Source organism: Zychaea mexicana, assembly GCF_025766255.1.
Source record: "Zychaea mexicana strain RSA 1403 chromosome Unknown BDB00scaffold_10, whole genome shotgun sequence".
Taxonomy (NCBI): Eukaryota; Fungi; Mucoromycota; class Mucoromycetes; order Mucorales; family Lichtheimiaceae; genus Zychaea; species Zychaea mexicana.
Genome location: NW_026516673.1, coordinates 149,638 through 174,541, shown reverse-complemented (window position 1 = coordinate 174,541; position 24,904 = coordinate 149,638). Strand labels below are relative to the sequence as shown.

General features: G+C 41.7%; 9 protein-coding genes across 9 annotated transcripts; 4 read left to right on the top strand and 5 right to left on the bottom strand.

The window, feature by feature from the left end:
- Positions 1-1,037: 1,037 nt before the first annotated feature.
- BDB00DRAFT_805314 (uncharacterized protein) lies at positions 1,038-2,715 on the top strand. The gene is made up of 7 exons (XM_053122185.1): positions 1,038-1,210; positions 1,302-1,384; positions 1,603-1,806; positions 1,903-1,966; positions 2,047-2,126; positions 2,201-2,320; positions 2,403-2,715. Coding segments are annotated over exons 1-7 (642 nt in total). The 5' UTR covers positions 1,038-1,209; the 3' UTR covers positions 2,493-2,715.
- Positions 2,716-2,737: 22 nt separating this feature from the next.
- BDB00DRAFT_868636 (uncharacterized protein) lies at positions 2,738-3,849 on the bottom strand (the record flags this gene model as incomplete). Its single annotated transcript, XM_053126488.1, has 3 exons — positions 2,738-2,845; positions 2,924-2,996; positions 3,101-3,849. 3 exons carry the CDS (start codon positions 3,847-3,849, stop codon positions 2,738-2,740), a joined length of 930 nt encoding a protein of 309 aa, XP_052983440.1.
- A 570-nt stretch (positions 3,850-4,419) lies between these two features.
- On the top strand, positions 4,420-5,978 carry BDB00DRAFT_805306 (cyclin-like protein). Its single transcript, XM_053122184.1, has 4 exons — positions 4,420-4,773; positions 4,845-4,926; positions 5,015-5,489; positions 5,561-5,978. Exons 1-4 carry the CDS (start codon positions 4,550-4,552, stop codon positions 5,812-5,814), a joined length of 1,035 nt encoding a protein of 344 aa, XP_052983439.1. The 5' UTR covers positions 4,420-4,549; the 3' UTR covers positions 5,815-5,978.
- BDB00DRAFT_805303 (Indoleamine 2,3-dioxygenase) lies at positions 5,897-8,391 on the bottom strand. Its single transcript, XM_053122183.1, has 4 exons — positions 8,062-8,391; positions 7,858-7,974; positions 7,604-7,737; positions 5,897-7,510 (listed from the first exon to the last, which is right to left on the bottom strand). Exons 1-4 carry the CDS (start codon positions 8,242-8,244, stop codon positions 6,148-6,150), a joined length of 1,797 nt encoding a protein of 598 aa, XP_052983438.1. The 5' UTR covers positions 8,245-8,391; the 3' UTR covers positions 5,897-6,147.
- A 2,373-nt stretch (positions 8,392-10,764) lies between these two features.
- Positions 10,765-12,058, top strand: BDB00DRAFT_784913 (uncharacterized protein; the record flags this gene model as incomplete). Its single annotated transcript, XM_053120501.1, has 3 exons — positions 10,765-10,840; positions 11,524-11,746; positions 11,923-12,058. 3 exons carry the CDS (start codon positions 10,765-10,767, stop codon positions 12,056-12,058), a joined length of 435 nt encoding a protein of 144 aa, XP_052983437.1.
- A 502-nt stretch (positions 12,059-12,560) lies between these two features.
- Positions 12,561-12,806, top strand: BDB00DRAFT_805291 (uncharacterized protein; the record flags this gene model as incomplete). The annotated part of the gene is given in 2 exon segments (XM_053122182.1): positions 12,561-12,577; positions 12,590-12,806. Coding segments are annotated over 2 exon segments (202 nt in total), but the record flags the coding sequence as incomplete, so codon positions are not given.
- Positions 12,807-16,930: 4,124 nt separating this feature from the next.
- On the bottom strand, positions 16,931-18,692 carry BDB00DRAFT_805274 (beta-lactamase-like protein). The gene is made up of 6 exons (XM_053122181.1): positions 18,416-18,692; positions 18,192-18,226; positions 17,890-18,108; positions 17,718-17,807; positions 17,469-17,630; positions 16,931-17,388 (listed from the first exon to the last, which is right to left on the bottom strand). Exons 1-6 carry the CDS (start codon positions 18,616-18,618, stop codon positions 17,108-17,110), a joined length of 990 nt encoding a protein of 329 aa, XP_052983435.1. The 5' UTR covers positions 18,619-18,692; the 3' UTR covers positions 16,931-17,107.
- A 147-nt stretch (positions 18,693-18,839) lies between these two features.
- On the bottom strand, positions 18,840-20,367 carry BDB00DRAFT_805270 (uncharacterized protein). The gene is made up of 5 exons (XM_053122180.1): positions 20,145-20,367; positions 19,888-20,025; positions 19,364-19,732; positions 19,257-19,302; positions 18,840-19,189 (listed from the first exon to the last, which is right to left on the bottom strand). Exons 1-5 carry the CDS (start codon positions 20,277-20,279, stop codon positions 18,966-18,968), a joined length of 912 nt encoding a protein of 303 aa, XP_052983434.1. The 5' UTR covers positions 20,280-20,367; the 3' UTR covers positions 18,840-18,965.
- A 45-nt stretch (positions 20,368-20,412) lies between these two features.
- BDB00DRAFT_805267 (Mo25-PA) lies at positions 20,413-23,048 on the bottom strand. Its single transcript, XM_053122179.1, has 9 exons — positions 22,810-23,048; positions 22,326-22,377; positions 22,097-22,200; positions 21,855-21,973; positions 21,507-21,735; positions 21,353-21,418; positions 21,127-21,270; positions 20,894-20,999; positions 20,413-20,800 (listed from the first exon to the last, which is right to left on the bottom strand). The coding sequence occupies exons 1-9, from the start codon at positions 22,909-22,911 to the stop codon at positions 20,727-20,729; spliced, it is 996 nt and encodes a 331-aa protein (XP_052983433.1). The 5' UTR covers positions 22,912-23,048; the 3' UTR covers positions 20,413-20,726.
- Positions 23,049-24,904: the final 1,856 nt, after the last annotated feature.

The window sequence follows — 24,904 nt, the reverse complement described above, 5'->3', positions numbered from 1 at the left end:
TGCTGGTTCAATAAAAATAAAAGAGTGGAAATTGACTGTAGCGGATTGCCATTCATGGAAACAAAATTGGGGGTTGGGGAATTAATCCGATTTCTGATGCCCATGGGCATAGATGGGGGTGGAGAACACACTCCCCCCAACGACGACTGCACTTTGTTTAGAGGTGACAGTGGAATTGATGAGTGTGTTTCATCAGTAGCGAGTGCAATACTTCAAGTAATTAGAGAACGAAACAAAGATATAAGTAATGGAGGTGGTTTTCATCGGATAAAGCTATTCCTATTGCTGAAGGTGGTATATCCTGCTTTGCAGCTGGGCAGTCGGAAATTCATGCAAAAGAGGTTCCATTGCTGTAACTTTACTAACCAAACCCGTTGGTTGCCCTCAGGGGCTACTGTTATGACTATACTAAGCCATATCTTGCTATGTGGAACACTCTCGCCTCCATTACGTATAACTACAAAAAGTTCGGGTTTATTAAGCTGAGGCCTTAAAGTAAGACATACTCTCGATTGTTCATGTAGAATGTTTATTTTTGCAGTTGCTGAACACGGAACAGAATCTTCCTTTTTAATGATTCTTGCAATGGTGTACGTAAAAGCTATTACGAAGCCATGGTTGACTGGCACATATAGCTAAGCTGGGGATTTAGAGGTCTGCGATCAATTGTTGTCTCTCACTTGACCTCCCACTGCTACTGCGCTATCGAGAAAGCACTATACTGTATATGCGAGCTTGTGTCAAAGTGTGTATTTTCTTTATGTAACAGATCAAGTTAACTACTGCTTTTGTGTAGTTAAAAGAGGTTACATTAAATGCCAGAGCTTAATATTTTATAGGTAATAACACATTGACTACTTAAAGTATATGTGCTCCAACATCACTACCAATATTGACACAACACACAAAACAAACAAATGTATTCATTATTATTAGCATGGTCATAAGAGAGCGAATCAAAGAAAGGGGGTCGACTCGCAGAGCAACCTACGTCCCATGGAAAAAAGAAGCAGGCATTTGCTGGAGAAATAGAAGCTGTCATTGGCAGACAAGATATTATAGCACACAGATGAGGATGCACCAGTTTTGGTGGGCAAGAATTTTCAGCCTGTTGGTGCAACGATTGCAGGATTTTGACGCTGCAAGTTGCTTAAAGCTCCAACAAGTTTCCCTCTCTATCTTTCCACTAAAGCACTAATTTCCCCAGCAAGTATGTCATGATAAACACGCGTACTACCTCCTAGTGTTACGACTCATATGCGCGTCTACTAACACTACTACCCGAAATTCACAATGTGCAGTGAACAAACCGACATCAAGGCCATTATACCGCGATCCGAAGATTTGTGTTGACTACTTGTGTGGTTTCTGCCCTAATGAATTGGTAATGTAAGTTAATTAAATGAGAGGAAGCCACTACTTCATCCCGGAAGAAGGTAGAAACAATAACCTACACAGACTCTCTTCATTTCCTTGCATATATAGAGGATCGGTATAAAACTGTGCACAGCATTACTGCTACTTTATCAGGAACAGGGTTTTGTTTTTAACACATACACACACACACACACGCGTACAAACCTTGCTCCCCGCGAAAAATAGGCCAATGGACACTGCACAAGGGAACACAACCCGCAATGCAGAATACAATATCAAAAAGAAATCAGCCTCGATCCGAGCAAATCCTTACATTATGAACACGAGAAGAACTTGTACGCGTTTGTCCACAACCGTGACCAGGGTTCTCCAGGTTGGAAAGGGTTGATACAGCGCGTACATCCAACGACAGAGAAGCTGGAACGACTGGTAACGTAAGCGAGCCTGTGCTCGTTGATGCTGCTGCTGTAAATAGCTACCTTCTTATATCCTATTTACGCTGCCTTATACACTTTATACAATTAGAAAAGGCAACTGGATGGCGCAACTCAAGCTTGGCTGTTAAAGGCGAATGACATTGAAGTATTTGGTAAAGTATCGGTGGATGGAATTATAGAAAGCTAGATATAAGGCATAAGTGAATTAATGTTACTGACATGTATCGTATAGACGGAACGCAGGGTAAGGGTACCATAGCTGCAAATTTGGAAGAATTACACAAAAAGGACGAGAAACGACAAAGGGCCAAGGTACGAGAACACAAGGGTCAAGTATACAGTAGCTTGTCTCTCTAGTCGCGAAACACTTAACACATCCTTAATAGGAGGAGCTGGAAGAGGAGTTGAAGAAGACAGAGTTTATGTCACCAGCGGTAGAATTCTGTGATATATGTGGTAACTACGTACCAACGGCTGACGGCTCACGTGATCATGACAATTCAAAGGTGCGTTTTTTTATCGAGAGATAATCAGTATTACATTTAGTTTCTCCTTTTATGACGCGTCATTTAACACACAAATTCGTAGGTTCATCTCGGATACGTGAAGATTAGGGAACGAATCAAAGAGATCATTTCAAGAAAAGAAAGTCATCGACCAAATGCTTTGAGCCGATAGCTCTGTGGAAAATTAATTATTAATATAATCATGTTCATACTCATTACAAAGAAAGGCTTCTTCCTCAACCTTTCCCTTTGTTCTACTTTCTCCCAAATACTTGACATCCACCACCATCACCGATTCCAGTCCATACCTTGCCCTCAACTACACTGTATATTGCGTCCATAACCAAAAAGTGTGAAACATTGCATAAAAACCTTCAGGATTAATAATACCAAAGTCTATTTTTATCAAAATGCTATCTACAACGAGTCCCGTGCTTTTTGTAGCGTAGTAATTAAAGGATTCCAAACGTATTGACGTCCATAGTTCGCATAATAGAACCCGACTGCTGCACCACCCAGATGTGCCTATTTTTTTTGTGAAGAAAACAAGTTAGCCGGAATGTCAGGTGAGATTTATGATAGGCGTCTTTTATGTATACTAACGGCATGATCCGCTACACTCCACCGCATAAATAGACCGATCACATCAATTATCAATGTCGCCAATAGCGCCTCTCTAGCAATTGTGATAAAAATGGTTTTAGCAGAATATTGTAATCATCTCCTCCCCGTTGTCCAGCACTTGAATTTCCTGTTCTCCAAATGAATTCGTAACAATACCTATCCACGCGTGTCAACTTCCTGTGAGTTTCTCCGTCAAAGTTGGAGTATGCCACAGCCATTATTCCGACCACTGAACCGCTCGCTCCCAGACTTGGCGTCAGCTTTTGCATAAAATATCGATAGTATACAAGTCGTGTGACATGGCTAGCGGCAAATCCCATAACGCCAGCAGAAAGATACACAGCTGCCATTTCATGCCCACTTGATATTCGTTTAACCGAGCCATAAGTCGCAAGCGCAAGTGCCATATTTGGAAAAAAATGCACTAAGAAATACTGATGCGAGAAGCTAGCAGTGAGTAGAGTCAATGGTCGAGGACGAGGAAGAACTTGATTCTGGAACCAAGTTTCCATGAAACGTCGCGTACTATTGCCTCGTAATTTCCAAAACCCGAGGATGATTGCGTTGAGTCCGAGAATATACAACAATTCCTCTTCAATGATGTTGCTCTCTCCTACTTTGGGCCTGTCTGCACTGCCCTCAGCTGGTTTTATATTCGTATCAATGGTGATGTTACCTGGGGGGAACGACCATCGAGAAGATGTTTTAGGATCATGTTGCATGATTTGGACTAATCCGGCGACGGTAAAAATGGCGGCTGAACCAACTATGCCATGAACCAAGGGACGCACATAGTGATATGTTGGGATTTTACCAACGTTTTGTCGAACAACACTGTCGCTACTGCTACTGCTGTTGCTATTGCCTGGATTCGTTGCTGTGATGAATTTTTTCTCTGTTGTCATCTGAGGTCGAGGAGATCGGGTAGCATAAAGAGAAGCCAGGACTTTATGATTATATATTCGTAAGGACGGGACACTTTTGGCTTGCCACGATGGTGAGTAACAACAACGACGCTGCAGTAAAAACGGTATACGACGCGTCGTTCTGGAGAGCAACATGATATGACGTTGTGCGGTTTGTTGTGAAATGAAGTCTTGTTCGTTGACAAGTGCTATCGTATTTATATGTACTAATCATATATGCAGAGATCATTGTCTGTTTCCACAGACTCGTATAAAACAAGTTTTTCCAGTTAAGAGAAGCTGACAACAAAAATTTATTCTTTTAGCACCCATTGTCTCCAATACTTGGCTAGACAATAGCCTTTTGAAAGAACACAGTGTGTATGACTCAAACGCATGTATAGCTGCTGCTGCACTTTGGACTTTACAAGTTTGGGAAACTTGGACAGATGGTAATGCATAACAAGCGCTGATGGATACTAAGTAGCTCAATTGCGGTCAACTGGCAACACCTAGTAAGTGCTGCGGAGTAGGCAAGCAGGAGTCACTGCTTATCTCTATTCAACAAAAAGTCAAGCAAAAATCAAAACCAACCTTTCACTTATACACTCTCTATTTTGCTTACTCTTCTTTCAAAAAAATAAGATATAAAAGACCCCATTCCTCATATTACTCACCATATATCAATACAAAAGGAAAAATGAGCGGATCGTCACCGTTATCGTCTACAGCACCGTCTACTCCAATACGAATCACATCGGGATTTTCATTCAAACGACGTTTCCGACCATACTTTACCAAACGACAGCTGGCCACGTTGGGAAGTCTTAAGAATTCCACAAAAGCAATGGGTGTCGCGAAAGAAGCTTTTACGCGCAATGTCAGCTGTAAATTCATTCAACAAGTTGGCAAAAAACTTGGCTTGTAAGTTATCTGGAGCTGGATCGCTGGAGAAGGTAAATCGCTAATCAAGTTGTTGTTGGACTCTTTTTTAGTCCCCAGGCTACCATCAGCACTGCTCAAGCTCTATACCATCGCTTTTACTTGTACTACTCTGTTCGAGACTATCCTCCACAGGTAAACTACCAGTAAAAAAAGGCAAAAGGGGACCATTATAATTAAAAAAAGAACAACCGTGCATTTATCTCTGATACCAACTTTTTAGGATATCAGCGTGACATGTATCTTTGTCGCATCCAAGATAGAAGAAACCATCAAAAAGTTAAAAGACATATGTGTGGCAGCGCACAGCGTACGATATCCGGACAGCAAAGAATTGGATCCAGAAAACGTTTCTGAAGAACGACGGAGGAAGGTCATTGGGTACGAAAAGTTACTGCTCGAGACGCTCTGTTTTGATTTCCAACAACGTCATCCGTACGACTATGTCGTCAAATTTGTCAAATGGATACAAGCATTTCAAACGCTCGATGGAAAACGGCTGGCGCAAAAGGCATATCTCTTAGCAGTGGACAGCTATCGAACGCCATTATGCGTCGAATACCCTGCCCATACCATTGCAGCAGGCTGTATTTTTTTGGCATCCATATTGCTCAAGCACGGAGACAAATCGTTTGTGGGATTAGAAAGTGATAAGCCATGGGATCAGTTTTTTTGTTCTAGAATGGAGGATATTGAAGGTAAGCAGAGAAGATGTAAGGAGTAGCGTGACCGTAACTGATTGCATGATTATTAACTGTTGTGTTGGTAGATGTGTGCCAGCAAATCCTCGACTTATATATCATCAACAGCTCACAAGACAGCGAGCATTACACAGCGATAAAGATAGAAATCAATGAGCAGGCTCAAAACCGAGGACCGGATCCCAATATGGATGATGCAACGAAGGAAGAATTAAGCGCACGCTCGCCGGACTGGGAGTTTGATGGAATGACGACACCGTTGGAAGTGGTAAACACGAATCAACATACTGTATGTTACGAATTCTCCCTTTCGACGACATAATAAACTAATATCGCTTACTATCAACCAAAAGAAAAGCATCGTACGTCTCGTATTTCCCAGAAGTTAGGATGATTTTGTGTGTGCGTATGTGTGTGTGTGTGTGTGTTTTGAAAGAAGAAGCGAGGGTGGGGGGTTTTTTCGTGGTAGTGAGGATGGTATGATAAATATTATACAGATAAAGAGCTCGAAACGTAAAGGAAAATAGAGACAGAAGAGAGGGGTGGTTAGGTTATCAAGCAATTAAAGAGGAACACTGTAAGCTAGACAGCAGAGAAGATAGTAAGAAGAGTAAGAAAAAAGCCGAGGTATAAATGTCCTTATGACTGTACAACGCTATTTTGTAATGAACCAATTTCGCCATGATCGACGGCGTTCTGGTGTAGGTTCTGTTGCAATGGACGCAACTGTATTTGGGTTTTTCACTGTTGTTCCATTCGGGTGAGCACTGGCAATGCCAATCCTAGTGTCAGAAGTCTCATCTCGCGACTGTTTCAGAAACGGCAACACGTTGGTACCGCCAGTACCACGCACCACACCCGTCTTCGGATCGACGTGCTTTGCCAGGCCCAGTTCAGGGAACAGATCACTGACCATGGCCGATAGCGAGCCTTTACGAATACGAGGGGACGTTTCAAGGGCAGTTTGCGGGTAGAGTACGTTGTGGTCAGCCGCATTGATTTTCGCCTTCTTTGCTGGGCGGGTCTGATCATCTTGTTGTATCTGGCTGTCGTCGCTTTGTTGATACTGCTGCTTCTTTTTTTCAATGGCAAACCCACCATGGGCAATATTGGGGCCCTTACGCGCTTGATTGACAATGTACAACGTGACGATCTGGACGTGTATGTCGCGGAAGGACTTGAGCTGTGCTAAGCAGTCGTTGTACACTTCAAGTAGCATGGTTTCTTCAGCTGATCGCTTTGTTTTGGGTTGTTGATCCAAATGCATCATGAATGAGCGCAAGTTGGCGGCGTGTTCGAGATCTTCAAGAAACTCTCGGTGCGGTCGTGGCATATACATGCGCATTGCGCGTAAGAAGGTGTTGCGGTTGGTACGCACAAACGTGGGTTGTACAGGCCGACTTTCTTCTGATGCTGCTTTCGACTTGTTGAGCTCATCAGCTGGGTTAGGCGTGGGTAATTGCGTATATCGGTCATTGACGGTTTTCTGATCATGGCTATCTGGCCTCTGAACCTGTGGTCGTTTGCCCGTGGGATAGTGTTCCACGCCGAGAAATACATCCAGCGCAGCAATCAAACTACTCTGTGCAGCACTACCGCCTGCATAACGACGGTATTGTCGAAGAAGACGCTCTGCCTCGGATAAATGGCTCATGTCTGCATATTCGTCCGTCTCGGCACTCCAGAACGAGTCGACACCTTCATAGATGAGACCAAATGGAAGACCCGCCTCGGCCATGTTCTCCCATCCTGCTAAATACGGACGAATCTTCCAATAGAATACGTATGGGTCGCACTTTTCATACATCCGTTGCAATGTATCGTTCATCCCTTTCATGGCGGTGAGGACGGTTTGCAAGTCTGCAAGTAGACCCTCGTAATCACCCTTTTGCACATGATTGATGGAGCTCATCATGGCTGATAAACAAGGTGCGCCCACACTCTCGATTGCTGTAGTCACCAAGTAGAACCATGACTCATCTAGTGAGCCCGAATAAGTAGACAAGGCGCTCAAATTGCTAGATAGGATCGTGATGACGATGAACGACGGTGTCGCGTTAGCAAACTATGCCATGCAACCTTAACAAAGACGTAGGAATAAGTATGTATACCTCAGGTCAATTGGACCATCGTTGTCAAGCAATTTGTAGTTCCATAGCACGACGGCTGCATGACACACCACAGGACAAAGACCCAAGTGGGTAGCAATGGCAGACCATGGAACCGCAAGGTTTGCTGGTAACGTCTACGGGAAAACCGTGGGAGAGAATATGTCAGATTTGGGAACTTTGACGTCAAGCAAGCTGGTGGCTGAAAGGAAGAAAAGAGAAAGCGCGGCGTTGATATGTCTGTCTGTCTGCTGTACCTCTGAAGTTTTTTCAAGTTTGCCCCACACATAGCTATGCGACAGCATACACATAATAAGGAACGCACGCCGATATTCCTGCACTGTCTTCAGACGAGTGTAATCCAGCAGCGGCATCTTAATGACAAGCACAGAAAGAACGGTTACTATTTTCCCCATTCACGGAGCAATCTTTTACCCGAGCCGAGCTATCAATTTTGATACCTTGTGCACACTCTGTCGAAGTTTTCCCGCCAATAGCAAGCCATTAAAGTCGTCCATCATCGACTCCCAAGGCGCAAAGTACGGGTCTTCCAGTCTTCGTAGTGGAGGCTCCGAGGGAAGAAACCCCGTCTTTGGCGAGATGTCGTAGTCGTCCAGAGATCTCATCTGATGCATTGCCGGCATGAGTGCGAATTGTCAAAAATTAAAACAAAAAACTCTCACGTGCGAAGGGGGACCGGATGACAAATAGAGTCAACAAAGAGGTTTCGATGAAAGAAGGTAGAGAGTGAGAGAGAGAGAGAAAGAGAGAGAAAGAGTGGGAAGAAAAAGAATTGTGGATGGAGATTCGCGCCGTTATAAGATGCCATTTTAGGACATAGGTTTCACTTGTCGGTTTAGGAAAATCTCCTGATGGGAAACATCCTGTACGCTTTGAACGCCACATATGTTAAATCTCGTATCATCTAAGATAGTGGTTGCCAGGATTGACCGTTCATTCCTTTGGTCTGTCGGCATAATTATGGTGCTTATTTAAGGCCGATGATAGCAGCTTGTTCTCCAGGGGAGAAAAGAGTTCTCATTGGCAGAGACAGTACCATGCTTTGTTTGTGTGTGCCGATGTTTTGTTTTTTATCTGGTGCCGGAAGATGATCTTGCAGCGAGAGTGTGACAGCATATATCAAATTCTATCACAGAACAGACTTATCCGATGATAGGCAGGCCACCGGAATATCCTTTTTTATACACAAGAGTGCGATGCTTGCTTACATGCAACCACTCTGCTTTAGTTGCTTCAGTAACTATCACTGCTACCAAAATGCATACTTGCTATCAGCGTTTTTAAGCTATTTCAATTTTGCCCGCTTGTTGTCTCATTAACTACCCATCAGTGAGCTGTTGTCAAGCAATGGAGCACGTCGCCTTGTGTAACCATCACAAGGTGTCATGGTTACACTATTACTGGATATTGACTGTGCACTTGATCATCATTATCACCAGTTACATACCAGGGCTGTAAACAAACAATCAGCAAAACCTGTGGTAGATCTCGGGTGATCTGTTGTCAACTACGCCGTATCCCCAGAAGAAAAAAGTGTCGTACCCTATAGAAACAGCTACCAATAGAACAAAAGAACCAGCTTTTATCTATAACCTCATTGTCTGTGTGCGTGGCACGTGGCTTCACATTCTCCAATTTTGACTTATCTAATACAATTTAGCGACACGGCAGGGGTCATTTTCAAAATTAGAAAAATTTGACTCGTTTTTTCTATCACTCTTAGTAAGTAGCAGCAATAATTAATACTTGGAGAAAATAAAATGACGCTTTCGAAACAGAGACCATGTGGATTATACGATAGTAGAAGATGAACATTCTTTGCTTATTCATGAGATTGTGGGAAAAAAACAACAAACACAAACAGACTCAATGACGGACAAAACCACGGCTTTTAATCCAATTTGAAGTTTTCACTTGGTAAAAAACAAATTTGAGATGATACACCGGTTTACGAAACTATATGCTGGCAGTCTGACACTAGTCGATGTTAAGCTCTAAGTACAAATTAGGGATTGTGGGAAAAAACTTGAACACAAAGTGACCGAGAAACAAATGTTTCCAATGAAGAAGCTCAAGGTTCTATGTGGTAATATTTATACTATACATATCATCAAGCGAGCACTATAGAATCCTTTACTCCAAATAAAGTGACCTACATTGTCGTGGTACATATTGTGCATGTTATGCAGCTGGTACATTAGAAGAACCTGAGCAGGGAGTTACTCTTACGAAATCAAAGTTTGTACAGAGTAGTAACTATCATTAATATAAACGGCGCGTTAGTCCTGGATATCTCGATTTACGCAACGTGAAAGTCAGTGAATGTTTACCCTCATCAATAATCCCATCCTTATATCCTCATGCATAATCATAGTTTTTGTCTATTTTCCCCGTAAACGATGGAAGTACGTAGACTGATTGAACAAAACTTAAATAACTAATAGAAATATACTTTTGCGGCCGGCTGTTCCCCTCCCATGCTTAATAGGACGCTTCATTTAAAGGAGGCCATTTATACTGTGCACTTCACCCAAAATTGAAAACTTGTACTCTTTTGTAAGTCACGTGCTAATTATATTTCCTATGATATTGTTCGGCTCTAGGTTATTACTTCTTTTCTTGTCTATAGCTTTGAAGGATCCTTTAAAAACCGCTAATAAACGAGTACACGTTCGAGCTGGATAATCTGGGATGATGCTGCAAAAAAGCGGAGTACAAGAACCTCACTGTATCCGTCAAAGGAGAAATACAGCATGTTAAAGATAAGGACATATTATCCCGATATGTGAAAGTACTTTCCAGCTTCTACACAGAACGTATATGATGCATTATAAGCACACATCTTATAATAGGCAGCTCTCATTACTATTGCTTGTTTAAACGTTCTCAATTTCTATAACAACATGGATTAATGCTTCATTGTTTTAAAGTAATAACAACATTCTGATCGCAGCTTAGCTCCATACGATACTTAAGAAGGATGGCACAGCCATACTCTGCAGTCGTTTTGCATTGTATTTTGCGAGGATCGCGCTAATTATGAGGCGAGACACGCACCTTCGGCAAGTCGTAGGATCTAATGAGCTTTGTGTAGAAACTATCAAAATATTTGTCAACAGGTTAAATCTGGCAGTAATAGCACTATGAGCCGTGATCATGGCACAAAAATATTGAGAGGTACTGTCCTGAAAACGTCTATATGCGCTTCTACAAGAATTAGTAAGAATCTGTCCCTTATACATGAAAGTACAGAATGTAAAATGTAACAAGTGCATGAAATACTATGATACGTGTTTCATTGACGCTGCTCTCAGGAGAAGTTAGAAATTGTTGCCTTCGGGCATGAGACCACAGAGAATCTTTTCACGAGTTTTGGTCAACCCTAAGTAATCGTTATATATGTCCGTTCTCGCATGGTATCTCAGATGAGATTCCAGTTATTATTTTCTATTTTAAAATGAGCTTCTTCACATTGCTAATTCTTTGGCATTGAATCACCATTGGTCCTCGAGAAAAACCGAGTCTATGTTGTTTTTGCCAATCTACATTAATCTAGTATCGACAAAATACGACGGTCACCTTTTTTTTGGTAGATGACCGTGGGTCAATTTTTATTTGCCTATAAGTATCAGGGAAAAAAATAGATATAGACAAGAAGTCAAAAAATAGTACTCGGAGACATTTGTGAGTTAAATCGAGGAACGATGAAAGACCAAGAGCGTGTGGGGGGTCGGCAACGGAGCGGATGGTTGGTATCTTAATATAAAAGACGTGAAATTTATGCATTGATTTGGGCTACACGAGTCTTTCTATCAAGTGATATAAAAGAATCTAGAGATGAATAGTCTAATGTAAACGAACAATAACGCAGCTTATATGTGATAAAATTTATAAATGATCAGATGGTAGCGACGATAGCTCAATCAAGAAGCAAAACAACAAGAATAATCCAGACAGCAATGATAATACCACCGCAGTTACGGGATCACACATTCACCAGGTGCAAGTTCATTTGGAAGAAGAAGAAATAGGAAAAAGCAAGCAAGATGGCTCCTTTCGTAGATGGCTTGTTGAATTGAAGGCATCCATTTGCGCCCCTCAAACTTCAGCAATTCCATTAAGCAGGTATCTATACATAAATCAAAGTATGCAAGCGAGATCTACTCATTATTATTGACCTTAACACTGCCGATTCTTTGTTTCCCTTTAATGTTTTCTTAGCACACTGACATAAGAACCACTCACTAACATCAAACTACATTTATTATAAAGACGTCATCATCGATATACTGTACTCAAAGGATACAAATTCGAGCAGACCAAAGAGTTTACAACGCGGTCAACATGCATAAGAACTTTTTGCACGGTCATTGCGCAAGCTTTATCGTCTTCTTGTCGCCTCTTGGAAGTGACGTTTGGTCCAAGAATCACGCTTAAAAAACAGGCGCAATTTTCTGCATCTGAATCAGGTGAAAACCAAAATGACAAGAAAATCCTGTTGTGATAAGCTACGTGCAAGAAAGAGAGAGAGAGAGACGAGCAGCTGAAAACAGACTTTCCAATTTGAAGATCTAGCAGTTATACTAGCCTGTTGGCGTATGCTCTGGTGTTGCCTCTTATAAAATAACAAGGAGGGTCGCACCATATCCGCGGTGATAACAAGTAATTTGTGCGATCACAGAAGGTGAAAAGGAGTGTCAAATTGTGATAAAGCGCGTTGTGATCGTGTTACTGTCGGCTACGATACAGGGCATCTTTCATTGTTCTGCGCTTTGTTTAGCACGGAGCTGTGGGTGGGCAAAAAAAAATAAGGAACTTGTCAAGCACATGAAAAAAAAGGCAAAGCAAAAAAAAATAATAAAGCGGTAAAAACGTTTATGAGAAGAGTGCGAAAAGAAAAAGATTGTTTTATTTTGTTTATCATTTTCTTATTTGTGTATAATAATGTGTGTAATAAATAATAGTAATAATAATCTGTTCGTTCCTCACCCTCCACTGACCCGCACTGGTACATTGCAGTCATCTCTTCATGGCGGACCACTGAGCCCATCCAATCATCAGAAAACTCTGAGCAATCGCCAGCACTGGCACGGAACTGATCATAGCACAGACAGTGACCCCTGCGCATACAGCCCAACGCCTTTCCAAAACGAACTAAAGTGAAGAAAAAGAAAAAGAAAGGAAAAGCGAAACTGCTCGCTTTATATAGACGTTTTTTGACTGTCACGCTCGGGACTTCAAAAAGTTCCACCAAGTTCCATGGATTTTCATTGGCTTTTGCTTAATAGTATGGCTTTCAGCATATGATATGGCTCAAAGGGACTATCACAAAAGGAAAGGAAAGGGGGTGTACTTGGTGGTCATCTAAACAAGTGTGCTGCGGCGGTAGTGGTACGTGTCTCTCACCATGCGGAGCTGTACCCTCCGACGATGGTATCGGCGCTTGTTTGTGAGTGGGGCCGTGCACGGCACCGTGTCAAGCGAAAACAAAGACACGAATGCGAATGAGCAAGTACATTCACGGAAGAAATGCTTTTCTGTGAGCAGTAAATGCCGGAATTAGGCGTGACTAACAAGGCAGACAATTCACCATCAGTGAACAGTGAGAACACAATCCACCCAGCAGCCAGTTTACAGTCCTTCAGCCAACAAGGCAAACAGCGTGTGTAGATAGCGTAGTTCACAGTGCTTTGATATTATCTTTTGACTGTGTGTGTGGTACTTGATGTTATGTGTGTGCGGAAAAAGATGCCCCCATCGCTGCACTATATAAAACAGACCCGTTATCTTCTATGTTTAACCGTGCTCGTCAAACTGTTGCTTTACCACTTTCGCTATCCGCCAACAGTTCTCTGAAAGTTCTATCCTCCATCCCAAGTATGTGCTGCTGCAGATACGTTGACCCGCTCATAATAAGTATCCGCTGCCGTTAGTGAATTCGACTCATCCTTCTTTTAAAGCAGCGTTCAAGATCCATGGGGACGATCAGAAAAATAACACTACAAACGATGACTTCCTCCAACTTTTACCACTTTTGCGCGTAACTCGTTGCTCCATTCATCACCTTGTTCACTCGCCATCCCTTTGTGCATTTCGAGTGCAAAGTCAGTTAGCCAAATCGTTGCGTCACAATGCGCTTTCACTCTACATAGTTTTCGTTTCAAGGGAAAGCTGTTGGAACGCTCAAGGTTTGACACACGCAACACTTCGTCACTATTTAAAATAGAAAGATCCGTGTTGCGCTCTTCCTGATTTGCTCATTCGTAGACTACCTTTTCTTCCTGCTGATTTACGTCCGTTTTATGCTTGCCATTATTGTGGGTTTGTGCGTACGCGCTCATAGCCTTCGTTATGTGATAAAAAAAAAGAGAGACGTAGCAAATTTTCCTCTATTGTTGCCTAATTCCACAGCAAAATACATATTGTGTCTCTGATCGCCTCTTTGCAGACTACGTGTCGTTTCCGAATTGATGATGTTGTAATAAACCCGAGAGAAAAATCCTGCTCTTTTGCAGTTGCTTTTTATATACGTTAGGTGCACCGTTTACTGTGCATTACGCCCCACTTGGCTTAACATATAGTCCCTTTTGGTATAAATTAAGGTCCGCTTAATTTTTACCAAGTCTTGTCTTTAGATGCCACAGCAGAGTGTGTTGGGGACGAGCAGCTTCTTCGCTACAAGACTTCTCCCAGCAGCAATTCCATTCACGACTGGTGCATTGTCTGGTGGCAAGGTGGCATATCAATTGAAGTTGGCAGGGATAGTAATATGTGTTTGCTCTTGGACTACATGCGTTTGCTTTAAACCATGTAGGGTTTCCCGTATAATGAACGCTCCAAGGCTACGTTTTTGGTTTGAGCCACTGTTCCGGTCAGTGTACGGAAATGTTTACCAAGCTCATGTCACCTTTACCAATAGGTCAAGAAGGACTTCGTCTTTGGATCGCTTTTAAAGGCATTGCATACCGTGGGCGATAGCTGATAATGAGCGCCGAAATGACTATCTGTCCCTCCAATAGGGATCGTCGTTTAACAGAAATACTCATAATTCTTGAAAGTTCTCCCAACAGTGGATAATGATGTTTGGGGAATCGTTTGGTCATATAAATGTGTGGACAGTAGCATATTATCAAATACATAATCAAAGGAACAAGATGGGCGGTGGAAATAAGAAAATCACAACGTTGGTCAACATACAAACTTGGGTTGAATCGTTTTCAAATATAATGAGAATAATCATGAAATATCTCCAACAACCATTGGAAAAGAAACGTCGTATATTTGGGCAAGAAAACCATGGCAATCATCATCTACATTTGTGAATGCGGTGCTTCCCGTCTACTTCGCACCATCATCTCATCGATCAAAAAGGCCTCACAATGTTTTTTGGTATAAGTTCTATTTTGCCCTGTACGTCGTTGGACACGCTGCTAATAACGCCTTGCGGTATCAAACGACGCTCAAGCGAGGCGTGCCCTTTCCCCATTATCATCGAACAATTGATGAAACACCTTGTAGCCCGACAAATTACAGAGTAGTTAGTCTGCAAGAGAGACATTACCGAAAGTACAATAATGTTTATGTGCAATACAGTAAAGTGTATAACAATTCAATAGAATCTGTACAAACGACCCATCTGGACGCATAACCAAAACAAGGAGACCCTCAATATGTGTATAAGCAATGACGTATGGCGTGGAGGTGGACTACGATGCCCTTGTGCCAACAAAGCCTGGGCGAAAAGGAATCTAAACAGGAACATTAACAAACATGAACAAAGAGATAGCAAGGGTGAGTGTTCTTCAGCATTGATTCCGGGGAAAAAATAGCTGTAAAAGATAACGAACAACAACAGCGCAAAGCATGTGTTATTTCCATTGCTTGATATATAAGACGTAAATATATGCGTTAATTTGGGCTACAAGAGTTTTTCTATCAAGTGATATAAAAGAATCTAGGGATGAATAGTCAAATGTAAGCGAACAGTAACGCAGCAAAACAGTTGTACATACTGCATAAATAGCGTTCTGTTACGTACTAGATAGTAGTTTTTTTCTTCCCCGCGCATGGCTATCTTTTAAAAGAGATTTGGCAGGAGTAGCGCGGGCTAAACACAGGTGATTGATGGACATCTTCGGGGCTTGTAGCAGCACATGGAGACACAAGGATTGAATCAATACCAGACAACAACAGTATTACCGTGCTTGCACAGAACAATCTGTCACTGACTAGTTTTGTGCGTAGCAGTTACTACTGTATGATATTGAAGCCGACGTGCTTACGCTCATAATAAATGCTATTTTCTGTAGGAGCAAAAGTACTTACTTTTATAACGTCCATATATGCATTTATTAATCTTATTTTCTGTTTAGTGATTATAGATTTCTTGATCGGTGCGTAACATAAAGCATATTACATAAGTGGTGAGGAAGAATGATAGATACAGTCAAACCCCGCTTTTTGCAACCATGGGATTTTGAGTAATTAGGCTGCGTAGGCAGTAGCTGCTCATGCCACTGCCATCTACCACCGCACACATAAACAGTTTTCTCTATTCCGTCACTTCTCTTTCCCACATTTTCTCATACATGTATTCACAACCAATAGTCACTTACTCCTCTGGACACTCTGTTGGAAATAAATTTTGCCTCCAGGCCATCAAAAAAAGTAATTAGGCTGCAAAAAGCGGGTGGCTGCGAATCACGACAGCGCTTTTTAGGGGGAAAATATAGCTGTGAGCCTCAATGATTACACACTAATGGCGGACAAACAGTTTCTATACATCAGTGTGAATATTTACTAGATAATAATTCTATTGTCAACTGAAACATATTGAAGGAGACCTTTTTCAACTGTTTCAAAAAAATCAATATCCTGGATGCGATAATTGCTAGAAGTAACACAACAAGTGACGAATTGGTCAATGCTCACAAGGAGGTTGTAAAGCAGATTACAACAGAGGATACGTATGGCTGTGTATCCTCAAATGTTAAGATGTTTAATGCTGATATTCCAGAGCGGATATGGCTGCTGTGCGTCCAACATTGACTGGCGGTGAAATCGTTCAGGCTGTAATGGGAATGAAAAGCTTCAAGAGGCTGCAATTGCTGAGGTTAGTAGTTCCACTTGTGAGTGGAATGTCAAAGAGCTACCCTATTTAGGCACTATGCAACCATAGTCAACTCTTAAAAACGAAACACCTCATCTTTAAAAAAGCGCCCATCACTACCACCAACTACTAATTTACATGGATACATGTAACTCTATCGCTTATGCATAATATCATCTTGATTAAAAATGATCTTCCTCGTCCAGACACCCAAGCACGCACACAAATTCAACCTCAGCCCTTTGTCATTGTCATGCAAACACAATGTCTATCACACCACTTTTCTATCAGTGGAAAAAGCTATGATGTTATAGAATAGAACCATTCGATCCATGTCATATACTGTAATGTTTTTCTCACTCTATATGTAATTCTTTCTATTTATTTGAAGTGGGTAAAGGACGTACAGTTTTAGGCTCTGGGTCTATATAAGATTTTTCTGTCATTGTACCATCATCGTTAAATACGACTAGTAAGCCATCGTATGCTGGTGCTACATGTAAGCCCTCAGAAGTGGCCAATTCTCCGAGTGATTTTTCCAAACCGTAATGATCCACTCGGTGCGTGCTACCGACAAGGTATGTCTTAAGCGCCCTAACATGTCTTGCAGCATCCAAAGAGTCGGGAAGGGCAAAATGTGACGCGTGCGTCACTTCCACTGTTATTGACCATAATGAAGTATACATATTGATTAGCACTATGTTTTCTTATATAAGGGGGTCTCTGTATTGTACTCACTTCGTAAGCAATCAATGACGAATATGCGGTTCGGTGAGGAAGTGATACGTTTCATGGTTTCCGGTGGGATATAGTTGGTGTCGGAAATGTAGCTGATGTCATTCATTTTGAATCCGTAACACCAGTAAGGTTCACCCGTGGAGAGATATGTGCCGTGGTGTACTGATTTAGCCACAGTATATTAGCATACTTTCGTTTTTGGTTCGCCATTGGAAAACAGGCAAGTAATCTTCGATAAGGTGAACTAACCTGGAAGAGGCATGAATTCTAACCCCTGGATGGTGAATGGTGTATCCGGTGAGATGACCTTGTATTCAAACGTGGCTACATCACCGCCACCTTGACAAGACGGATGACCCAGAGCAAATATCAGTGATCCTGTAATACAAAAAATAGTGCCCATCTCAGAGAATAATATTACCTGTGGCATGGCGAACGTCGACGAGAAAGGGAAATGTTCTCTGGATAACTTCCATGGTTTCATCCGACAGATAAATGTTGATTGATTTCTGGATGGCGCCACCCAATGTCCACTGACGCAAACCATCCATACCGTAACAGGCATCTGCGTGACCGTGGGTCAAGATTACTGCATCCAGCTCACGAATACCGTATTGAGGGAATATATGCAACGCGCTGTCTATTTGTACAGATGCGTTAAACGATCAGAAATATGTACCTGATAGAGTGCGACTTTAACAAACAAAAAGCCAAAATATCTACCGTAAAATGTTTTGCCACAATCGATCAATACGGTGCTATGTATCGAAAAAAGAATTAGTTAGCTTGCCGTTTCACGTAGAATAACCCACTAGGGATAAGGTGTGTGCAAGATCTCATTGATTCACATTGTATGAATTTCGCAGTGACTATCGCTTATTGCCACTCTATTTATGTTTTTCTATACAGGAGAGAAAGAGAATGAAAAGGTCGCTTTCGAGACATACCGAAGTCTTGCATTAGGAGGATCGTCGTGTTTCCGATATCGTACAATCATGGAGGTATTCTTTTTCATGTTTTTCCGGCCCTCAGGCGTCATGGCAGACGTGCACACTTTGCACTTCTTCTTGGGATCCGTAAGACAAGATACATTAGGCACAGCACCAGAAGTGCCTGTGCCTACAAAGATTACGTCGACAATGGTTGCCATTTATATATATATATATATATATGAAAAGACAGGAACAAGATCTCGTGTATACACTGGGAAAAGGCGGAGAGGAATTAATTGAGACGGGATACTAGCGCTGTCAATCCCAGCGAATTAATGCATGTTGTAGCGGATGTGCTGCCATGGAAGTCAACTTATCAACCTCTTTAGAATAAAGCTCATATCTCAGAACTAGCCCACCTATTATCACAATGCAAAGGGTTGTATATGATGAATGTTTACTTAAATAACATTGTCTGCTGTTTAAGCTATGGTATACAAAACATCGTCATTCTTCTTTTACATCAATCAACATTGCATCCAAGCTCGATAGATGTAAACTCAAGCTAACTGCTGTTGTTGTCGTTATCGTCACGCAAAAGCGGTGTTTCTTCATTGACGATGCGGGTGCCATGGAGATCGTCAATACCGAGGCGCTTGTTGCGGATACGCCAGACAATACACATCACCAGCAGTGTGCCTTGCAAAATTCCAGTGACAAGATATGTAATCCATGCTGTCCAGTTGGTTCCTGGGCGAACTGCCAACGAATAAACGAAAAGTGCAGAGCCTGTTGTTTCCTTCATGTTAGCATGTAATCATCATATCTACATGCAACAGAAGAGTTTTCAACATACCTGGTGTCTGGAGTAGCATCATGGGTATACTTAAAGCGCCTACCGCCTATTCACATAGTAGCTCAATTAAATGATATTAATGAAGGATATATAAATTGTACTCTTACCTTGCGTTTCCATGTCTTTACAATCTGTGGCAAATATTGGAAAGAAGCCAGAATCATGCTGACAATGCCCAAAAAGCCGGCCCAGTAGTTAGTTTGCCAGTGTTCTGAAGGGCTTCCGACGACCGCCAACAATATTACAGTGATAAAGAAAGAAATCGCCAAATGGCCAATACAGATAATAGCAACCAAGAGGGCCGTTTTCCATTCGTTAGTCATGTCGTGCAACTTGGCTGGTAAGTCCAGATTGTTCACCCTTTTGTGGCTTTCCGGAAAGTAGATCAAGAACAGGATGAAGACAAGTGAAAACATGGCCCATTGAAGCATAATCTGGAATACGCCTAGCAAGCCTTCAAGACATGCTCCAGTAGACTTTTTTTTTTTTAGAAAAGTAAGAGCAACCGCCACGAAATAAAGAGAGAGACAGAGAGAGACAGAGAGAGAGAGAAATAAGCGTATTAGCTGCGCACTAAAGCGTTCCTTTCCCGCCCTCCATCAACAACAGTTAATTCTCGCAATATACGTACCAGTGACTTGCAGCAGACGACAGCATCCCATTGAAGCAGAATGATATTCAAAAAACTGGAGGTGGATGAAACGACACCTAGTAGGAGGAACCAGGCACTAAACCCCTCACTGGTTTTGTTGACAATGATACGATAATGCTGCAATATATGGTAACGTGTCAGGTTCGAAAAAAAAGTGCTACATTTTTATCCCACTTATACACTTTTGCCCTCACTCCTCTTGTGTTTTTACTGCGAGACGAGAGCGCTGAGTTTACCTGCGGCATATACGATACGACGAGCCCGATGCATAAAAAGATGCTAATGAAGGTTGTCATTGTATCGTGACTCGATCCGCATTGCTTATCAACGTCGTCTTCGAGTGCGGATGAGTACCAACTGAATTTTAGCATTTAAATTACAATCTTTTTCCAACTAATTTGTAAATCAATTAAAGTGGAAAAGAGAGTAGAAGGAAAGAGAAGCTGGGTTTGCTTGAAAGCCAAGGAGATAGAGAGCAAGTCCTCGTCTCCGCCGAATTTTTATCTCTTATCGTGTTCGCTGTGGCAACAGCAGCGCCAAGTCAGTCCAAGACAAGCACGGCTCCTTGACAGCTCAACATGCTTATTTTCTACTAGTTTCTCCTCCCTCTCCATAATTATATGCTCACCCCCGAGTTTAATATGTCCTATGTGAAGAAACTATCAGCTATTTAGCTGACATATAGTACTAGAAGCATGCGTTATTAAAAGCTAACAAATGTATACACCATACTAGGATAGTATAGAGCAAAAAGGGCGCACTAATCGGATACTGGTGAAGATATAAAGAGAGGTATGTGTGTTTGCTTTTATTCTGTTTTATTCACTAACGGGTCTCAGATCCTGGATTTGCTTCACAAGGAATGCTTTTTCGTCATTGAACTGCTCGTCGTCTATGCAACGTACAGATAGATCATGATTGCATTCAGTAAATGACTCTATGGAACATTGTGCGCATCCATACCACTCTGCAAAAATGTTATTACCTTGTCTATCATTATGGAAATTGCTCAAGAAAACAACCAGCTTTTCTTGGTTTTTAAGAAGGATATCCAGAATAGGCTTGTTCTTGTTAGGGTTGGCCACAAAGACCTGTATTATAGTAGATGGACGGACAGTTTCCATGTTCAGTAACTCTTTTCCTTTGCTCCGCTACAAATATTGTGCGAAAAAGAAAATCCATCCCATCCCCTCCCCATGCTTTGGTTCTTTCTCTTACCTTGAACACGTGGAACGCTTCGAATTGAATGTTTCGACTGCGATCACGCAAGAGGTTCATCATTAACTTTAAGTTTTCGGCATTACTGATATAACGTGTCATCACACTAAAGTTGGATCGATCCAGGAGAATTTCTCCCAGTAGCTTTTTGAAAAGGCAAAGAGTGTCAGAATGTGTTCCCTTGATTCTTACTGTTTCCTCGGGATACCCGAAAACTGCCATTTACCTTGAGCGACTGGCGCTTTGTGACATAATTTGATGAGGTCAACAATCGACGATAATGTTCAAAGAACTACATATTTGCGGGAGTAAGGAATCATTGATGTCAGTGAACTAGAATGATATGTCTGGTCCCCCCTTGATATTTTTGTAGTACAGACCTCATCGTAATTTGCATCCAGAAACTCGGCCACCATTTGCTTATGCTTTGTTAGGATTTCCTTGAACGACGCAAAGGCATCAGAGGCAATATCAAACGTGCTCATTTCGACATAGTCGAAAAACAGGTAGAACTTTTTGGAGTAAAGAATGATCTTGGCAAGTGCTTCGTTTCGCAAACATTCGCGTAAAATTAATCCACAATTCAATGCGACTTCGGGATGCTCGTATCTGTTGTATCCAAAAGGAAAAAAATCCGTTGAATCAGCACAAACTCTTATCACAGCACACACCACAGGACCCCCGGCCACTCTAACCACTAATCCTTTTCCAATAAAGAATGAATTTACCCTTGCAGCAAAGCAAACAGCAAGTCTTCTCGTGTGCAAAGATACTCGACGGTGGGCCACCGTGATCCTATCTGCCTTCGCAGTAAATTGTTAAAGATTTGTGCTACGTCCTTCTTTGCCTAGTAAAATTGTATTTTGTTAGCTCAGAAAGTACATGCAGTGATGCATCCTTTTTCTCTCTCTCTCTCTCTCTCCTCTTTTGCACCCAAATCCATTCATTTCCACCAGCAACAGATATTTACCTCAAAGTCGAGTTTGCTGATGTTGATTACGAGCCCTTGTAATAGGTCATTGTGGTAGATTTCTTGTGCCAACTGTGCAACCAGATCTGGACTTGGATCACTGTCTATATAGTTCACCAAACCCAAAGCCACACCCCAAAACCACGACATCCGATATATAGTCCGTGTTATACACATATGCTGCTGCTCGTGCTGTTGTTCTGTATTTCTTTTAAGCAACAAACGTTACCATAGAGAATGGTCTTCATGGACACGAGGTGTTTTGATATCTCCTCATTTGCCTAATAGAGAACACAAAGTCGCCCCGTAAAAAAACGTTAGTATAAGCTCTCCTTGACTCTTTTTTAACGAACGATCATCGTTGAATATCCTCAAGTTTAACTACTACTCCCGTGTCTCCCCTCCTCCTGCTTTTCTCTCGTTGTTTGAAAAGTAACGTGACATTCGAAAGAGAAAGCAAATATACGCATCACATATAGACACACGCACATGTATATTGTGAGAAATACACACACATAGAGTGACTGTATGCACAGTAAGTGTATTCACACACTATAGAGGCGCGTCTATGTATGTTACGTATATTGGCTCCCCGTGGGTAGTTGCCCCGAGGAAGAGAAAGCTGTGCCTGAAAGAGAGACAGAGACAAAGAAGGGAAAGGGACAAAAAACCCATCTCGAGAAAATTGCAGAACTTGGCGACAAATAATTTACCTTGCGTCGGTCAGGCCCATCGAGTCTGTTAATGGCATCTTTAGTCAACCGTACCAAATCGTGTGGTGTCTTTTGCTTCGGTTTGAAGATGTTAAAATTCATTTTTTTTTTTCCACTGGAAACAAAAAAGAGGAGAGCGGTGGGGGTGCACACACACACACACACAAATAGAAAGAGAGGGTTTTGTTATTGCTCGTTCAAGCAGGACGACTGAGCGGAAACAGAAAAGTAAAATTTGAATGCAAACACGGGCAGGAATAGGGATCCCACTAAAAATCGTGTAGTCCCCCCATCATGTACAAAACAGTCACCGTGATACACGATTATCAAAAAGACAGCATTTTGTGTGATGGTGTAGCAGCAGTTACTAGACGATTACACGGTCAAACGTCTGTGTGCAGCCATTGATCGTGTACTAAGCGGTCATGCAAGTCACGATTGACTGTATCCGCCTGTTCATCATGTATCTCTGTATCTACATCGTGTATAGACAGGTAGTTGACATGCATATGGATCATAATAATAATATTTATTGATTATATTTGTGGTAAACTATATTTTTCTATATACTGCTTTCAACTTCTGTGACAATACGGATTCCGGGACGTGTCAAATTGCCAGACATGCGAGAAACTGATCCCCGTTATTGTCAATGATTGCTGTTGTTTTGAATTGAAGCCCGTTACGACATGTCGAGTGTATCTTGGCATGCAATTGACACTGCTGAAATTACATTTGAATCCTATATGGGAACATAATGATATCAGCTCCTCTTGGTACGCTATTCAATTTTCCAACGATACAAATGAATGGGGGTTATTGCGTGGAAGGCTATACCAAACATGTCCATAACCGCCTCTTGAAATCGTTTCGACGGTGTTGATAGAGCGGATTTATCGACCTTGTTTGGGACAATCGTTATTAAACAAGGCATACTCGTGAACTTTGTTTCAGTGAACCAGCAGTGCTCATTATCATAAAAGCACAAATTGTACCGAGCGTAATGGAAAAGTGAACAAATCACATAATTTCTGTGATGTCTGTTCCTGGAAATCAGCAACAAAATTAACAACATCGTACATTAGTCCTCGTTTGTAAGGTCGTCGTCCATGATAAAGCTGGGTGACCAACTGGTAAGCAAAGTTGCGCATTTAATTCGATGCATCTATGCGGAATCCTTCTTTCGTCAGGTTATATGTGTATGACAGAGTATCATCGAACAAATGATCTTCCATTTCGCGTTTAAAGATTGCTATTGACAATTTTTTTCGCCCAACCAACGTTAAGATCGAGATTGACGAAGCAATCGAGAGTAGGGTCAATTTCTGTAGCACTTTGTTTTATGTAAAAGCCTTGGGCACAAGAAGCTTTGAAATGCATTGTTTTATATTATCCAGACAAGACAAAAGATAGGTACCATCGAAAGGCGATACAAGCAAAACGGGCACTACAACACCAGCTGTGTGACTGTGAACTACACCATCGCACCGTTTACGAGATAGTGTGTAATCGTGTAGTGACTGTTATTCTGCTATTTATCTTATGCCGATCGTGTGTTCGTGTAGTACATCATCGCACAAAATGCTGTTTTTGGTAATCCTGTATACCAGTGACTGCTTAGTACACGATGGGGGGACTACACCGTTTTTCAGGTGTCTCCAGGAATAGTACGTATGAGGCTGGGCGAGCCAATGAAATTAGACATTGATATATTTGAGTTCGCCAATAAAGCTGAGCTTTGACAACAAAGTATGTCATGTTTTTTGAGTGCAGACAATAACATATCGAAGATACTCGTTCAGTAAATGAATGACAATGAAGCACAAACGTGCTTATTTGTCTTTATCCCACTCCCAGTACTATAATAACAGAAGACTCTTATTCATCCAAATTCATAGATTTTTGTGACAGGACTAATCTAACTCTTTTCACTTGTTCGTCTTGCATGTTGGGTGTTCCTCAAACAAAAGAGAAGTGGCTTTAGCTTTTTTACAAAAGATTTTTTAACAAAATGGGCACGTCTTTCTTTGGACGTACGGGTCGATGGGCTGGAGCTGGTGGTATTTTGGAATCAAATGGCAAGCCATTTGTTTGT

Bases quoted from the DNA above. Each gene is read 5' to 3' on its own strand.
- BDB00DRAFT_805274 (XM_053122181.1), bottom strand. From the start codon at position 18,618: ATGGCAACCATTGTCGACGTAATCTTTGTAGGCACAGGCACTTCTGGT. The intron at 18,109-18,191 runs GTAGATATTTTG...CTGTACAAATAG, and splicing joins TTGTGGCAAAACATTTTACG to ACAGCGCGTTGCATATATTC. The intron at 17,631-17,717 runs GTTAGTTCACCT...TGGCTAAATCAG, and splicing joins AGAATTCATGCCTCTTCCAG to TACACCACGGCACATATCTC.
- BDB00DRAFT_805303 (XM_053122183.1), bottom strand. From the start codon at position 8,244: ATGCCGGCAATGCATCAGATGAGATCTCTGGACGACTACGACATCTCG. The intron at 7,738-7,857 runs GTACAGCAGACA...GTTTTCCCGTAG, and splicing joins AACTTGAAAAAACTTCAGAG to ACGTTACCAGCAAACCTTGC. The intron at 7,511-7,603 runs GTATACATACTT...GATCCTATCTAG, and splicing joins GATGGTCCAATTGACCTGAG to CAATTTGAGCGCCTTGTCTA.
- BDB00DRAFT_805270 (XM_053122180.1), bottom strand. From the start codon at position 20,279: ATGCTAAAATTCAGTTGGTACTCATCCGCACTCGAAGACGACGTTGAT. The intron at 19,733-19,887 runs GTACGTATATTG...AAAAAAAAAAAG, and splicing joins TCGTCTGCTGCAAGTCACTG to TCTACTGGAGCATGTCTTGA. The intron at 19,303-19,363 runs GTAAGAGTACAA...CTATGTGAATAG, and splicing joins TAAAGACATGGAAACGCAAG to GCGGTAGGCGCTTTAAGTAT.
- BDB00DRAFT_805314 (XM_053122185.1), top strand. The intron at 1,385-1,602 runs GTAATGTAAGTT...CGCGAAAAATAG, and splicing joins GTTTCTGCCCTAATGAATTG to GCCAATGGACACTGCACAAG. The intron at 1,967-2,046 runs GTAAAGTATCGG...TGTATCGTATAG, and splicing joins GAATGACATTGAAGTATTTG to ACGGAACGCAGGGTAAGGGT.
- BDB00DRAFT_805306 (XM_053122184.1), top strand. From the start codon at position 4,550: ATGAGCGGATCGTCACCGTTATCGTCTACAGCACCGTCTACTCCAATA. The intron at 4,774-4,844 runs GTAAGTTATCTG...ACTCTTTTTTAG, and splicing joins GTTGGCAAAAAACTTGGCTT to TCCCCAGGCTACCATCAGCA. The intron at 4,927-5,014 runs GTAAACTACCAG...CCAACTTTTTAG, and splicing joins TTCGAGACTATCCTCCACAG to GATATCAGCGTGACATGTAT.
- BDB00DRAFT_805267 (XM_053122179.1), bottom strand. From the start codon at position 22,911: ATGAATTTTAACATCTTCAAACCGAAGCAAAAGACACCACACGATTTG. The intron at 22,378-22,809 runs GTAAATTATTTG...GTTCTCTATTAG, and splicing joins ATGGGCCTGACCGACGCAAG to GCAAATGAGGAGATATCAAA. The intron at 21,000-21,126 runs GTAAGAGAAAGA...ACTATAATACAG, and splicing joins AAGCGTTCCACGTGTTCAAG to GTCTTTGTGGCCAACCCTAA.